At 31.3% G+C, this 17,011-nt stretch overlaps 4 protein-coding genes across 4 annotated transcripts in view; 2 read left to right on the top strand and 2 right to left on the bottom strand.

Annotated features, from left to right (window-relative positions):
• Positions 1-493: 493 nt before the first annotated feature.
• LOC114327555 (phosphomannomutase) lies at positions 494-1,673 on the bottom strand. Its single transcript, XM_028276230.2, has one exon. It carries the CDS (start codon positions 1,453-1,455, stop codon positions 709-711), a length of 747 nt encoding a protein of 248 aa, XP_028132031.1. The 5' UTR covers positions 1,456-1,673; the 3' UTR covers positions 494-708.
• Positions 1,674-1,977: 304 nt separating this feature from the next.
• Positions 1,978-17,011, top strand: part of LOC114327551 (protein FAM114A2) — a 43,596-nt gene continuing 28,562 nt past the window's right edge. Inside the window, exons 1-3 of the mRNA XM_028276226.2 lie at positions 1,978-3,116; positions 8,630-9,009; positions 10,598-10,870. Of these exons, the coding sequence (XP_028132027.1) occupies positions 2,096-3,116; positions 8,630-9,009; positions 10,598-10,870 (1,674 nt within the window). The 5' untranslated portion in view covers positions 1,978-2,095. The remainder of the gene's footprint in view (positions 3,117-8,629; positions 9,010-10,597; positions 10,871-17,011) is intronic.
• LOC114327557 (uncharacterized) lies at positions 11,763-12,712 on the top strand. Its single transcript, XM_028276231.2, has 2 exons — positions 11,763-12,034; positions 12,090-12,712. Exons 1-2 carry the CDS (start codon positions 11,786-11,788, stop codon positions 12,561-12,563), a joined length of 723 nt encoding a protein of 240 aa, XP_028132032.1. The 5' UTR covers positions 11,763-11,785; the 3' UTR covers positions 12,564-12,712.
• Positions 13,013-16,189, bottom strand: LOC114327552 (uncharacterized). The gene is made up of 2 exons (XM_028276227.2): positions 15,844-16,189; positions 13,013-15,786 (listed from the first exon to the last, which is right to left on the bottom strand). The coding sequence occupies exons 1-2, from the start codon at positions 16,140-16,142 to the stop codon at positions 14,874-14,876; spliced, it is 1,212 nt and encodes a 403-aa protein (XP_028132028.2). The 5' UTR covers positions 16,143-16,189; the 3' UTR covers positions 13,013-14,873.

Genomic DNA, 17,011 nt, shown 5'->3' with positions numbered 1-17,011 from the left:
AAAAGCTGTGACATGCGAGATAAAATCATTTAATTAAAATGATTTTAAAAAGCTTTTTCTTAGAAAAAATATTTGGAGAAAGTTTTAATATGGTCTGGTAGGTTATTAAAGTCACTAAAACTTGTAACAATGTAAGATTTCATTAAACCCTGCCCATTTTTACTATAAATATGTATCTGGTTGATCTGATCTAGTGAGATGTTCATGCAAATCTGAATTAAAATAAGCAAATTCATCAAAATAAGGACACATAAAAACTAGGTTATAGTGTTATGGACTGGTTCTAAATTCGTTTGCGGTATAAATCAATCCTGAACCACACTTGCGTACAACCCGAGTACTAAGAGAATTTGTAACTAAACCTGGACTAGTCCAGGATCGTTACTGTGAACGAAACTAATGTAAAATATCAATTCAGTTGACTTTACAAAAAATATATTAAGGAATTATATATAATGCCAACATATATACAGGAACTATCAAAGACAATAAGAAAAATATTAATAATTTTATTTCTTACAACTCTGGTACATTCGTTTAGACAAATATTGGGTATAAAATATAATGAAAATTAACAGTACCTATATTATTATCACATTCACGGACACGACTGCATATGAAGTCATTTACTCCATAAGAAAACGTGTCTACATGTGAAGCGTGTCCGTGAATATGTTAAATAAAATAAAACATAAGATATTACATTTATTATAAATTGAGTAATTCTTCCAATTGTCTTTTGGTGTCTAAGGGACCAGTAACTTTGTGGCCTATTACTCTTTTATCACTATAAATTTCATAATCATTACCTCCCTTATGAGTTTTATCTCCAAAGAAATGAATTTCGTCAAAGCCTTCTCTTTCTAACAATTGTAAACAATAGGTTTTATCCCATCCATTTGGAAAGACATCAAAACTAATTTGGCCACCTATGCTATATGTTAAACCGAAATCTGGGAATTCTTTCTTGAGCTGTTCTATCATAATCTTCCGTACTTGGTGTTCATTATCATATATTTCAAAAGCATCTCTCTCCTGCTGTGAACAATTTCTACCTATTGGAGATATATTGAGCATTCCAGTTCTGAACTCCACAAAGGTGCCTCTTTTAACTGGAAGTGTTATCCTTGAGAGATATTGTAACACAAAATTGATAAATTTTTGAATTTTATCTTCACCTAAAAAATTCTGAATACTTTGTCGTCCAATTTCTTTTCCATGTTTGTATTGAACTAGACCATTTTCTGAAAAAACGTAATGCACTTTATGAATTACATCATCCCCATTCATCTGGAATGCAATTTTCTTGAAGTCTGAGCCTCCTACTAGCCCCACAGTACAACGTGCCTTTACTTTGTCTAACAAAAACGAATATATTTCTGGTTCTATCACGTTTACGGGTTTTGTTAAAGTACCATCAACGTCGAAAAGGCACAAAATATTTTTTTGATCCATGTTTTAGTTTCAAACAACTACAAAATAATGTATGAAATAATGAATCAGCACCTCACTACTATTTGTAGATTTGTACTTTGTCGTACTTTGTGGGGAATTTCTGACACGTAAATATACGTTTTCACCAATCAACAAAGTACAAATCAGTACAAATATTTTAACAAAGATAAACAAATCCCCATTTCTTGAAAAAATTTAAATTCTACAAACATTCTTCTAATCTAACACACTCACTAATAAACTTATATTATATTTACTGTTGTGGTCAACAGCAACAGCTACTACATAACCCCGTTTAATCAAAGGATAATAATTAATTATTAAGAGGGTCATGATTCGGAAAATATTAATTTTATGTTAAAATTAACTGGGGATTGCTTTGAGTAAAACAATATTCTGTTAAATATATAAAATTGCAAACAGAATTTATAAGGGGAGCAAATGAGAATGAGAAAGACATGATGACTTATTAAAACAGAAGAAATAATTCTTGCTGACGTGTGACAACGTGAACGTGAGCTGCTGATTGCTGATATTGACAGTGACAGAAAAACAATATTTTTATTTCTAGTATATTTAGAATTCCTATTCAAAATAATATCTATTCATAATACTAATTAGTTATAAATACATATTAATAATGGATACATCTGATAGTGAGTGTTTTGAAAGTGCTGATGAAGAAATATATCCAGATGATGATGAAACATATAAAAAGAGTAAAGTCTTAAGTGAAACGCAAAAAGATTTGTATAATTTAAATCTAGTTGATTCTGCTACGAAATTAAAAGAACAATGTGATTCCACCGATACAATAAATAATGAATTAAATGCAAATTTGAAACCTACGCAACAACAATATTCTAAAACAGATGGTATACAAACCAAAGCTGAAAATAATGAACTGATAAATGACAAAATATCAGAAAGAAACAAATTAGAAAATGAAGACTTACAAAGTGATGTTGAAAATAATAGTAAAACTGAAAACACATGCATTAGTACAGAAATTAAAACTGATAAAGTAGTAATGGATGAGGAACCTGTAAAAACAGTTAGCAATGAAAGTGAACATCAATCATCTGTTGCAAGAAATAAAGATATCAGCGATGTTTCACATAATGTAGACAGCAATAATCTCAAGAAAGAGACACCAAATATAACTGTAGATAATAGCAATAAAGATAGCATTGAAGAGGAACTACAAAAAATATCTGACAGTGATGAGAATATGTGGGAGAATGATGATTGGGAGCCAGTTAGCTACGAAAAGGATATTAAAGTTCAAGATAACAACCAAAAACATGAAACTCCTGAAAGCAAATCAAAGGAACATGCTGAAGACAAGGCCGAAGAAAATATGTGGGACAATGATGATTGGGAATCGTTTGAAAAAGTGGAACCACAAAAACCAGAACAACCTGCAGAACCTTCATGGTCAGGTTGGGGTAATTGGGGAGGTGTATCATCAATTTTTACAACAGCTACCCAAGGTGTTACAACTCTTACAAACCAAGTATCTCAAGGTTTAACAAGTGTTTTAGAAACTAGTATGGGAATTCCTGATCCTAAACAGCTAGCTAAGTTGGATAGGGAACAGGAGAGCATGATTGAACAACATGAATCTGACCAAGATGAATCCACGAATAAAACAAATTTAGGTAAGATCAAATTAAATAAAATTATATTTTAATGTGTGTGTGTGTGTGTGTGTAGAGAGGGGGTTGGCTTTAGACTTAATCCACTAGCTACAGATCACAGAGACATATATTATAATCATTATTTTTATTTATATTTCACATAATTTACAAGAGGCCGCATTCAATAAATATGACAATCATAGGTAAATCAACTTTTCAATATAAAAAATATAAACGAAAATTTAGGACATTTTATTTTTGAAGTTATACTTCTTTCGGCGCGATTGAGATTGAGGGTGAATTTATATTGATCTGTGCGCATGCGCACACCGACAGTTTGGTATTAGTCTTTTTACGGGCTCTGATTGGGTGTTGAAATGATCTGTCAATAATTGTTCAATATGGAGGTTATCGGTAAACAAAAATGTTGTATAATATATTAGTTTTTATTGTTGTGAGGACAGAAATAAAATCAAATTTATAATTATAGTGACTTTTTAAATAGTTTTGAAAAGCCATAGGTACGTAATTCTAAATGTTTCAGTTGTATTCCAATAAAAAATTATCTTCATACCTATTTGGAAAATGTAAAAAAAATAATGTACTTACCTAGTACTTGCTATACTATACCCCTAGTAGGCAATGCTTTAATTTACATAATCTGATTACGAACAAACTTTCTACAACTTTTCATCTAATGTATCGTTTTCTTACTCTATATATTGTTGTATTTTAATTCGACAAAAATCAAACTAATAAAAATTCATATAAACAAAATGTCAAAAAGTTGTTCAGTTTGTGTATATTCCCACATGACGTATACGCGAAGGTGGTGCAGTTTCAAATCGCTCCGACTCTCATACGGCGGGATACACAGGAAGTAGGTTCAAGCCCAATGCAAGTTATATCATTTTTTTTTATTTTTTTTTATAGATTTTATGATTGTAAGTATATTATTATATAATTTTTTTCAGAAAATATGTATTTAATTAAAATTTTTGGCAACAATTATTGTTCAGAAATCATTTGTGGCATTTTTCAATGTGTTTGTGTGTGTTTTATTCTTTTATTTTTTTAATTTTTGGTATTGTTTTCATAAAAATTTTTGGAAAGTAGTAGAGAAACTGTTTAAAGTATATTGATTTCGTTGAAATCATATAATAGAAGTATAACTTCATACGTGCGTACAAAGTACACACATTCATTTTTTTATGTTGTAAAACATCATCATTACAGCCCTTAAATGGTCTCAAGGATTCTGGATCATTATGCTCTGTCCCCTGCTGGGATTTCCCACCAGTTGTGCTGTTAAAATTTTTTTATCATGTTTTTCCAAGGTCTGGGCTACATATCCTGCCCACTGTAGACAGTTTAGCTTGATTTTAGTGGTAATATTTTTTCCACCAAACTTATGCTTGTAGATATTTTTATGTTATAGAACACTTCACATTTATACAGGGACACAGGGACCCCTTAAAATAACTATTACATTTTGACCACTGCATAAAATAACATTATAACCAAGGACCGGATTAAATGCAATCTGCATTTTTTGCATATTTTTGCATTTTTTTGATAAATTAGAAAATGTTGCATTTTTTCAAACATTTTAAACATTTTGCATTTTTTCTTGATAAATTCAGAAAAGTTGCATTAATTCCATATTTTAAATCTTAAGCGTCGTTTAAACACAACGACAAGTCACAGCAACTAGTTGTGATGACAAGTTGAAACGCTGTTTAGACGCTGCGATTCAATGCGATACCACCTTCAACCCAACTCCAACTTTGATAAGTTGTGCGATGCACCGTTTACACACAATGATAAGTTGCAACAACTCGATTGACCTTGATAAGTTGTTTGATTTAACGCTGCTTTAAAGGTTCACTTTCACTTCCAATTAAAAAACTATCAGTCCTAAATTCAATAACTGTGAATAATCCATTTCTTAAGAAAAATGTTTAAATCAGGTAATATTCTTTATTCTATTATCTATTTTTGGGTCTAAGCCGACTAATCCCTAATATAACTTGGTGGTAGAACAACAATTAGTTGACATAGGTTGTAAAAACCTGTTTGCTCTTTGTAGGGGGATAAGCAGGTACAGAAATTTAGATTTTAATACTTGTTTATAAAAGCTTCATTTCCTGTTTTGATTCACAGTGCGTTGTTGCCTGTTTTGATTCACAGTGGGTTGTTGCCTATTATTTTTGAGTATTAAATTGAGTAACCAATAATTTTTTTGCCAAATGCCGAAAGTGACAAGTATTAAACATTTGTGGATGAAAACTAACTATTGTGTTTAAATGTTATTATTCCAACATCATATTCGGGTGTGCAAGTACTTGGAAGGGAAACGAGAAATGGAGAAATGAGGTGCCGGAGTCGCCGAGAAATATTGCAACTATCTTAAATAATTCATATTGTCAATTGAAATTGTCAAATTGACCTATATTTCATACCTTCTGTCATTGAAGCAGAAAAATTATATATTCCTCCACAATATTGATATGATATGCAATTATTATATAAAGGTAAATTTAATTAATTGTATTTTGCTTGCAGTACTGCATTTTAATAACTAATTTTATTTACTACATACAATTGTTTACGTTTGCATAGCATAACCTGCATCTTATTTTTTCTTCTTATTATTTTTTTGGACTATGGCCTTGACAATTATCCAGCAACCAGGACTAATATAATTGGCCAATATAATTAAAAGTGGGAATAAAAGTACAGAGCGTAGAAATAGAGGTCGCTTTGCCGAACTTGCACGGTCCCAATAAGTATAAATTGAGGATTATTAATGTTTAATTTTAATATTGCATTTTTCATAAAGGCTCTTGCATATTTTTCACAAATCAATTGCATTAAAATGCGCATTTTTTTACATTTTTTTGGTGCATTTTTCCCGGTCCTTGATTATAACTAATATTTAGGACGATGTTGAGTTACAATGTCCTTCCAGTTCAATTTTTTATGCTCTATATACCTTATCTATGGCTCTATCCTGCTTTTATATGCTTTATTGGTTAGTAAGTAAGCCAGCAAGCCCAGTCATATACTGGGCAATATACCCAGACAATATATTTAAAAAGTTTGGGATTTATGATTGACACCTTTTGATAAATTTTTATTGACATATTTTTTTTAGAAGAAATACTAAGTAATCCATATGCTCATATATGAATGATGTAAACACTCTACTAAATTAATAAATTATGTGGAAGTATGAATTAATGAGAAGATCAATAATTGATGTTGTTAACATATTTTTATTAAGCCACAGTAGCTATAGCCAATCCATAAGTCACTCTCTGTGAGCAGCTATCTCATCTAATAAACTTTCATTAAGTAAATATTAGTTTTACAGTGGAACCTCATTAACTCAGATTAATCAGGACCGCTGCCAATCCGGTTTATCGAAAATCCGAGTTAGCCGGAGAAAATGGTAAAAATTAATAAAATACGGTATACTTACAGATAAACTCCGTTATAATTGAAATAACATGAAATATATATGCATGTTACACATCTAAATTACGTATCCATTTCGCCTTTATCAATTTTACCTAATGCTTCTAGTTTCTTTTCCATTGTCACTACAACATTTTTACGTTTTGTTGCCATTACGTAGACAAAAAAAAACGCAAACACAAAATCTGAATAGATTTACGAACAATTACAGAACGGAAGCGAATAATACGACTGTACTACACACAATATGGTCTCAATCGCAACGATGTTATGTTATTTAATAACAGTGAAGACTAAGACCATTGTTTAGAAAATAATTTTTTAATAGTCTTTTAGTCTTTTTTAAATGCTAAGACAGTTTGAAATAAATAAAGGATACTACATGTGCTGTTGTTTCCGATAACATGATAATGAACGCTGTGTGCTATGCAATGAGTCATTTTTACTATCGTATATGTAGTTCAAATTACACAAATAGGTACCCATTATCTCTCAAATTTTATATTACATACATTTTTATTGTTGAAATGTTTGTCTGATAAAAATCGGTCCGGGTTAGCCAGACTTCCGGGTTATCAGGGGCCGACTTATCGGAGTTCCACTGTACTATGTTTGAGTTTTTTTTTTAAATTCAAGTTTAAATTAATTTATAAAATATAAAATACCTAGAAAGTTATGGTTACATAAATATTAAGATTAATTCAATATTAGTTTTGTATTTGATAATTATATTTATTTTTTCACTATTTATTTAGCTATATTATCATTTCATTTTTAAATTATTTCTAGGAAACATTATGTTTCATAATATTTAATATTGTTTCGTAGTATAACTCAGTTTAAGCATAAATATCTCCAAAACAAATACATCACGAAGTTCGTGCCCAGTAAAAATTTAAAAATGAAGAAAGACGAAGTATAACTTGTTGATAAATACATATACCTTGGACACAAAATTAGAATAGGCAAGGACAACCAAACAGGGAGCTATCTAGAAGAATAGCTCATGGATGGGCAGCATATGGAGCTCTTAAATGTATTTACAGATGGCAACATACAGGTTAATCTGAAGCGGAAAGTCATTGATCAGTGTGTTCTGCCAGTAATGACCTATGGTGCGGAAACACTGTCCCTAACAAAAAACAATGCTTCAAAACTAAGAATAGCACCAACAAGGATAGGAGTAAAAAAGACATGATCACAAACAAAGATCTACGAAACAATACCTAGAGTTACAGATGTTGTGGAGGGAACTTGCAGCTTGTAGATTGAAATGGAGATGGGTTGGCCCCGAGGCAAGGATAAATATTGGAAGGTGGATACGCAAGTTAACTGAATAGAGTTCAAGAACTGATAAACGAAAATGTCAGTGCCAAAAGCATTTTGTTCTGGACACTTTCCAAATTTGGATCTGGCATTTAGCATATCAAACCAATCGTTAAATATTCTTGGGCATAAGTTCTTTTTCTTCAACATACTCAATGCACTTTGCAACATAATTTGAGAACAACTGTACAGCTGATTTCACCCGTTGTCTCATGGATCCTGAGTTAATTTATGGACGAGTGTTAATTCTGTCGTTGAAATATTCAGCAATGCCTCATAATCAATATTAATAATATGATTTATCTTTGACAACACCATTATCTATCAAAATATTTAATATCTGTTCCCTTGATTTTTCGGTTGAAATTCTTGCAACACACTACTGCACATCCCGGCATTTTAAATGTTCTATTAAAAGTATTATCAATGAAATATTAAAAATATAAAACACTGTATACACTTTATAAACTATACATATACATATACACCTAAAGCTATCAATACGACATTAAAAATAGAAATACTTAATGAATTAACACAAATATCACACCACAATCTATGTAAACAGAACATAAATAAAAGCGAATTGCTTTTTACGTGACATCATGCGCAAAATTGACCAGTTTTTGATGGACTAACGAGCATACCAGTGTTAGTGTATGATGGGTTTTCTTAATCTTAACGTTGGATCTGAAGATAAAATAATTGAGTCCAATTGATTGTTGCAGGTTTTGGTTTTGGCAATTTATCTAATCTGGTTTCTGGAGTCTCACACATAACAAAATTCGTTGAAAACACTGGCAATAAAGTAATAACGGGAGGACTAGATACTTTGGAAACCATAGGTAAGAAAACTATGGAAGTCCTGCAAGAAGGTGATCCAGGTCTAAAAAACAAGAGAGCCTTGCTGAAGTTAGAAAAGGAAAAGCCTATACTTTCCCATGTTCTTAGAGAAGCGAAAGAGAAAGCGGAGAGGGAAAATCAAGTTCTGCAAGAAAAACATGCCAAGAAAAAAATGAACTATGAGACTTTGTTTGATGATTACCATGGGTTGGTACATTTAGAAGCTTTGGAAATGCTGTCAAAACAATGTGATATAAAGTTAGAGGTAATATATATTTTAATAACAATCTATTAAGGTTTTACTGTTGGATTCTGGTAATAGCAGTTCTTCTTAATAATATAGGGTTCTTTTAGGGTTTTAGTATTTTAAGTTCGTTCATAAATTCAGTTGAGATTTCATGTTCTTTATATTCCTTTTCTTGCATTATTTTCTGTTTTTTGACCATTTCCTCATCTTTTTAATCTCCTTAAGTATAAAAAAATACATCCAGCTTCCTATATTTCTTCAATACCAAGTTTAAAACGAATTCAAAGTCTCTCATATTTTATATTATGGCTCATATTTTTTTACTCTTGTTCAAAACTGAACTAAGACGGTATCGATATTTATAATTTTTGTTCTTTGAACAGATTTGTGTAAGGTTTGTTGTAATCTTCTGTTCTAAAAAATATGCTTTCATGCATTTCCAAATTGAGTATAGCAAGATTATCAACAAACTTATTACCAGCAATTCCGTTATGCTCTGACGCCCATAACAAAGTTACTTTGTTGAATTTTGTCAGTTGCTTAAGGATTGTTTGAAATTTCCAGCTGCTATAGACTCATCAGTAGTCTTTAGAGTCTTTAGTGCAGCTTGACTGTCTGAGGTAATAAACATTTTGAGCTGAATTTATTGTTTTTTTCAACCACTCGTGAACAGAATTATCTATTTCTACTAATGTCGATTTCGAGTCCAAGGGCTGTTGATATAGTGTTAGGACCATTAACCTCTACTCCTACTGGTTCGTGTTTTCTATACTTTAGGCAAGTTTACTCCACTGTTATAAAATTTTGACACTAATGACATTTATCAACTTTTAACACTTTTGGCATTTCATAGGTTAATAAAGTTATATCGGCGATTTTTTGTGTTTTCTACGTTATTCCTTTAATTTTTAGAATTTTAGTCTGCTTTTATATCAAAAGCAGTTGTTTTTAGAACTCTTTAGCAACGTATTAATATAATATAATATAATATTTATGGATTACCGTTGAGGGCCGACATGATCAACCAAAAAAGAAGATGTATTTGGTGACTTTTCTAGTGACTTTCTTGGGTGTGAATCTGTCTTTTTAGTTTACTCCTCTTGGTTAAAAAATAAACCATAGAGAATTGAAAAACGTCAATTTTTTTGACAAGTAACCATAGGCGGATGCTTGAATTTTTATTAATTAAATGCGAAATTACAATTTTATATTTAGTTAATTTATTCACAAAATCAACTTAAATCCAAACAAAATTAATATGGTTGAATAGTTGAATACCTTTCAAACGAGATATCACTGGCCATAAGGTCCCATTTAAAATTATCGGCCAAAGTGGCCCTGTTATGACTATTACTTCACCTATTATGACTATTTGAGAAGCCCACGTCCGATGTTTCCTCCCTCCAAATTTCACTAGTATAAGTAAAACCGTTTAAAAGAAACGAGTGGGGAAGGGACTTTTGACTAGCACTGTATATGATTATTGGTAGTAAGGCAGAGTTTTCCTTTAATTTTACTGAATATCTTTAACTTTTGCGTGTCCAACAAGTAAAGTGGCGAATTCTTATTTTATTGAAATTGCCTTCTTATAATTATTCCGTTTTAGACCTTAAGCGAAAGTTGTTCTGGAACAGAATTCCAAGAACTTCAAGAAACTATGGACCAAATCAAAGAGCTTTGTGAAATTCCCGATGAAGATGATGAAGATACCCCAACATTTGAAGAGATCAAAGAAAAGATCCAAGTAGCAATTAAAGATATAAATGTCAGTATAACTTATGAAAAGTTGGTTTCTTTATGGGAAGAAACTGAAGTGTGGTTGAATAACTTAAAATTAGATTTTTGTGATGAAAATGAAATCCATCAAGAGGCTTTGCAGGTAACTATGCTACATTATTGTATTTCATTAATTCCTTAGCTACAGTCCGTACAATATAGATACTGTTACACGTCATTATCTACGTCAGAGATCTAAGTTGACTTTACAATTCAATGCCCAATTACAATTCAATTCATTTTAAATCAAAAGTAAATAATAAAAACAATAAAAAACAAATACTTATTCGCTCCGAGCGTTAACAAAGTGTCAAAGCAAAATCGACCGACCTGCTCATGGTGGCGGTTTTTTGAAATTTTATAAGGACGCTTTGTGTATGTTTAAATGAGACATTTAAAAAAATGCCGTGTCACGCTAGTGATATTATGTAATAATATAAACAGAAAATAAAAACGCACTATAAATTCTTCACTTTCCAATATTGATTATCAGTTTGATTTTGTATGCATAACCTCACTATCGCAGTTTATGTCAATAAATATTTATTAACGAAAAAGAAAATATTTTGTTGCACTATAAATTACAGTATAAATTAATAACTAATGAATTCTAACAATTGTATTGGGTTATTATCACTACAAAATAAAATATTCAAGTTTAACAAAATAATCCCATAAGACTAAAGTCTGTTTTAGACTATAACATAAAATGATATAAGAAAATGGTATACTAAGTTTTGTCATAATGTAAAACAGAAAACAAAATCTGTTAACAAAAAATGTTATAGAAAATAGAACATGTCCTATTTTGATACCAATTATTAGTACACACGCATGCGCAGTTAGGTTCTTCTTCTTTCTTCACCTTTGGAACCATGGAACACAGTTAGGTTATGTCATATGTCATGTCATAATTCATAATAGACATGTGACATGTTTTTTTTGAGGTTATAACTGTTGTTTTTGTTTGGGTTAGCTGCCTCGTTGCGTTTCCTTTGGAATAATTATAATTAACAAAATGTCTTGGTCAACAGATAGCATTATATTATTAATAGAAGGATACGAGTCTAACCCGTGTTTATTTAACGTAAAACATATGGATTACCATAATAAACATAAAAGAAATGTAGCTCTAAACAACCTTAGTGAAATGTTGGGAAAGACGATTTCTGACATTCAAAAAAAGTGGAATGGGATAAGAAACACTTACAGTGCAGAAAGAAGGAAAGTTCTAGACTCACAGAAAAGTGGTGCCGGAGTAAGTGAGGTAAACATTACACTGTTTATAAGTAATATGTTTATTCATGTTTATATTTTTGCAGATATATGTCCCAAAACTGTGGTACCATGACAGACTCAAATTTTTGAATGAGTATTTAACAACAAGAAAACCAGTGTCATCATTCGAGATCAATGAAGGAGCCAGTACATCAAACTCGAGCCAAGATGTGGACATGGTGTACGAAGTAGGTGATGATGGCGTTTTATCACCTCTTCCAAATGAGGTTGAAGAAGTTGGCCAAGAAGAAGTTGTCACTGAAGAGACATATGAGACACCTATTAAAAAGAAGAAAGGGGAACGGAAACTATCAGTATCAGTATCCGATAAAGCTTCAAACGCTTTAGATAGCATTGCAAGTGCAATAAGTGTGATGCATAGTGAAGATGAAAACACTATTTACGGCAAATATGTGGCGGAGAGACTTTCAAAAATAAAAAACAAAAAAAGATTATTACAAGTAAAACAAAAAATAGACACCATTTTATTTGAATCTCAAATGGAAGAATTAGAGTAAAACATATAGTAATGCACAGATTCTAAACGTGCCAGTGGGAGATGGCTTCGGTGTGCTGTATGAGAAAGTATTCAAAATAATGAAATAACACATTTTATATTATTTGTTTTTTCATTATTTCAAATACTTCCTCTCTCACTGACTATAATAAGGCACATGAACGCCATCCCCCACTGACACATTTAGAATATGTGCACTGTAGGTAGTTTATAGGTCTAGTTGATAAAAAATAAAAAATAGATTACAATAAAAATTGGGTTTTATTAAATATGAATTTATACATGTGCAATACTATTTTAATTACATAAAATATTTGTTTTGCCAAGATGCTGAACCTTTATTCATAAAATGATTTTTAAATTCATCTGATACAGATAAATCAATTTCTGCTGGCCTATTATATATTATATGGATTAATGGCCCTCCATCATTTTATATATTTTCTTTTATATGGTGAGGATTTTTGAGTTGGAATAAATTAATTTTCTTGAGAATGGGTGACTCTTGAGATAAATCCCGAAACAGGTTGATTTTTATTTTTAAATTATAATTTTCTGGCATATACTAGAAATATAATATAAATTTATAGATTTCTATTCATAATTTCTCGCCTCTACTAGTTTCATCGCTTTTTATTTTACAATGTATTATACATTATTTTGCGGGTTACTAACATACTCTTCACTGTATATATTCATTTTGCTCTGTTCTGATTGGTCCCAGTATGGCTCTCATGATCTTTCTCTCTACTGTTCTTAAGTTTTGTTCATCTTTTTAGTCACTGTCATTGTCTCTGCTGCTTCTAATAATATTCTAGCTAGATGAAGTGGTGCAATGATGCAATGCTTTAAACAGCATTACAAGTGCGATAAGTGGTACATTTAATAATCAGGATTAGAACTCAATTTATGGAAAGCATGTGACAGGGAGAACATTAAAAATAAAAAAATAGGTACAGGTCAAACAAAAAATTGATACACAACCGTGATACAAGCTGAACTAGAAGACCATGAATGTGTTAAAAACCTATATTGGGATCAAATGGCGTCAGTCATCTGACAGCAGAAATGCCAATAAAAAGAGAAGTTCGTTAGGGCTGTGTACTTTCTCCACTATTATTTAACATATATTCTGAAAAGATCTTTCAAAATGCCTTCGAAAATATTGAAGGATTAAAAATCAACAGAGAGTAAACAACTTAAGATATGCAGATGACACTGTTATTTTTGTGAACAGCACTGAGGGTTTTGCAACGATTTTTGAATGCCAAAACCAGGGGATGAATATAAACACAAATAAAACAAGGGTAGTGGTTATTATACGTACACCAAATGCTGATATTAATATATAACAAACAGATAAAGGTCAAAATATGTGCTCTTATAGAGTTTGCTAGGTCCGCTTTTCCTGAAAAGAATGAAAAAATTCCTAATCAACTCTTTGGATATCTGATACCAATTTGTAAAAACGTTCACTTATTCCATATTGCTATACAAAGTAGAAACATGGACTCTCAAAATTACAAGTATAAGGTGTATTGAAGCCTTTGAGATGTTTGTTTTTCGAAGGATGCTGAAGATCTCTTTTTATGACTTTCTTATCTATGAAATATTTACAGAGAAAGATTAAACTTTTTACTATTCATAATGTAAGGGAAACTGGAAAGAAGAAGAGGTCCAGGAAGAAGAAAATGCTCCTGGCTGAAGAATGTAGGAGACTGGGCAGGGATGTATTGGGACCGTGCAAGTTCGGAATAGCGACACCTGGTTTCTTCGCTCTGAACTTTTATTCGCACTTTTAATTATTGGCCAATCATATGGTCCTGGTTACTGGATAATTGTCAAGGCCATAGTCCAAAAAAATAATAAGAAAAAATAAGATTTAGGTTATGTTATTAAATTGTCAACAATTGTATGTAGTAAATAAAATTAGTTATTAAAATGCAGTACTGCAAGCAAAATACAATTAATTAAATTTACCTTTATATAATAATTGCATATCATATCAATATTGTGAAGCAATATATATTTTTTCTTCTTAAATGACAATAGGTATGAAATGTACGTCAATTTGACAATTTCAATTGACAATATGAATTATTAAGAAAGTTGCCAGATTTCTCCGCTATTCGCGCACGATCGTTTCGCGTATCCCTTCCGAGTACTTGAACACCGCGAATACAAGAACAGCTCAAGATAGACAACAATTTGCTGTAGTTATAGCCAATCTTCGGTAATGGATAAGGCACCTTAAGAAAAAGAATATGTACATACCTAATACTATTTTAATTAAAATAAATATTACTATTATTTAAGTAAGACATTTATTTTGCCAAGGTACAGAACCTTCATTCATGAAATAATTTTTAAATTTATCTCTCACAGATAAAGCCATTTCTGCTGGCCTATTACCACCTTGTAACTGATTTAAATTATTTAATCTTGGATTTATTGACTCAGTTTCTGATTCTGCATATGATGAATTTTTAGAAATTAAAAAATTGTGTAGGACACAACAGGCAAGAGTGATTGTTTCAACCTTATCTGGACCCAAATTTATGGTTGATAAGAGCACTCTAAACCTATTGGACATTATGCCAAATGCATTTTCAATCACTCTCCGTGCTCGAGATAAACGATAATTAAAAATCCTTTTGTCATTAGATAAATTTCTTGAAGGATAAGGTTTCATTATACGTTCTGACAAGGGAAATGCATCATCACAAACAAAAACATATGGCACACCACTGTTGCTCCTTGGCAAATTTTGATCTGGAGGAAAATTAAGTAGGTTTCTTTCCATGGCTTTTTTGAGTGAGGACTCTCTAAATACACCTCCGTCGCTCATTCTACCATTTACTCCTACATTAATATACAGGAATTTATATTCCGCATTTGCCACTGCCATCAGCACTATACTAAACTGTCCTTTGTAGTTATAATAATAGGATCCGCTGCTACGTGGGGCACGAAAGTTAATGTGCTTGCCATCAATGGCGCCAAGGCACATTGGAAATTGCCACAAATTTTCAAAGGCATTTGCCACTTGCTGCCACTCGTTCACAGTTTGAGGCATCTTCATGTACTCATCTTTTAATTTGTTGTAAATCACTTGGCAGACTTCGGGTACTATTATACTAATTGTACTTTCATGAATACGGGTCGAAAACATCAACGACCGATACGATTCACCACTTGCTAAGAACCTTAAAGTTAAAGCCAACCTAAAATCATAACTAAATGTTATTTGCAAAACTTATATTGTTAATAGCATTACTTACCTATACTCTGCAGATATACTTTTTCTTAAAATTGTATCTTGTTTGGTAATATCTTCTCGAATCAGTTCAAGAAGTTCATCAAATTGTGGCTCACACATTCTTAAAAATTGTCTATATTTTTCAGAATCACTGTCTTTTAATTCAGTTTCCACCATACTTAAAACACCACGACCTTCCTGTCTTTTTTGAAGCCAAGCTCTAGACCACATACTTCGTTGGCGTTTTTTCTTGCTTGTCTGAATTAAAAGAAATGTTGCAATGGAAGCAGCAGATAATAGGAGAATTTTCTTATCCATCATAAATATATGTCTTTGTAAAGCAAAGGTAAAACGTGGGTACAACTAACTAGGTATTTACGTGAGTAAAAAACTAGGTTAAATGGGTTAAACAAAAAGAAGAATAAGAATATTGAGGTTAACAGTACATGTACACCAACATAATAATTTTAAAAAAGTTCTTTTTTAGCATGTAATGCGCAGAATCACATAACATATTTTGATACCAAAATGTGACAATGTAATACACAAAACTTCTTGTATTAATATTGTACCCAATCATTTCATGTAATTTTTTGTTATACCATTTTCTTATATCATTTTATGTTATAGTCTAAAACAGACTTTAATGTTAAAACGTCCTTACAAAATCTGACAGCGTATCACGTGACTGTACGTAGAGGGGAGACGCACGGAGCCAATAGTAAAGAATAAAAACAAATCTGAAGTGTTAACACTGCAACCAAAGAATACACACCCAACAAGAAGCGAAAGCTATTGTCGGCTCCTTTGATATTCAGGGGACAGAAATATGGGTTGGAGAATGATCGGATAGCCACGTATTATTACACTCAGAAAAGTAATGAGGAATTCGCTCAAAACGTTAGTCAATCTTTGGTTACACTGAGAAGCAGATTAATAATTAAAATTACATATAGTGTTTTTTTTGGAGATTTTAATTTTTATATTTTAGATTAGTGTTTTTTAAGTTAATGTGTTTTATATGAACTGTATTTTTTTTCTGTAAAATTTAATATAACCCATAATATATCAATTTTGTACCTACTGATAAGTAAAAAGGTCTTAAGTAAATTAACAATATCGATTTTGACTAAGTTTTGTACGTTAAAAAACCGATGAAATGTGATGGATGTTTAATGCTTAGTTGAATT

This window comes from Diabrotica virgifera, chromosome 1 (assembly GCF_917563875.1).
Source record: "Diabrotica virgifera virgifera chromosome 1, PGI_DIABVI_V3a".
Taxonomy (NCBI): domain Eukaryota; kingdom Metazoa; phylum Arthropoda; class Insecta; order Coleoptera; family Chrysomelidae; genus Diabrotica; species Diabrotica virgifera.
Note: the sequence above shows the minus strand (reverse complement) of the source record. Positions and strands in the feature narration are given on the sequence as shown.

Excerpts from the sequence above, each read along its gene's own strand:
- LOC114327552 (XM_028276227.2), bottom strand. The coding sequence starts at position 16,142 with ATGATGGATAAGAAAATTCTCCTATTATCTGCTGCTTCCATTGCAACA. Across the intron at positions 15,787-15,843 it reads AGTATATCTGCAGAGTATAG|GTTGGCTTTAACTTTAAGGT; the intron begins GTAAGTAATGCT and ends TTATGATTTTAG.
- LOC114327555 (XM_028276230.2), bottom strand. The coding sequence starts at position 1,455 with ATGGATCAAAAAAATATTTTGTGCCTTTTCGACGTTGATGGTACTTTA.
- LOC114327557 (XM_028276231.2), top strand. The coding sequence starts at position 11,786 with ATGTCTTGGTCAACAGATAGCATTATATTATTAATAGAAGGATACGAG. Across the intron at positions 12,035-12,089 it reads GTGGTGCCGGAGTAAGTGAG|ATATATGTCCCAAAACTGTG; the intron begins GTAAACATTACA and ends ATATTTTTGCAG.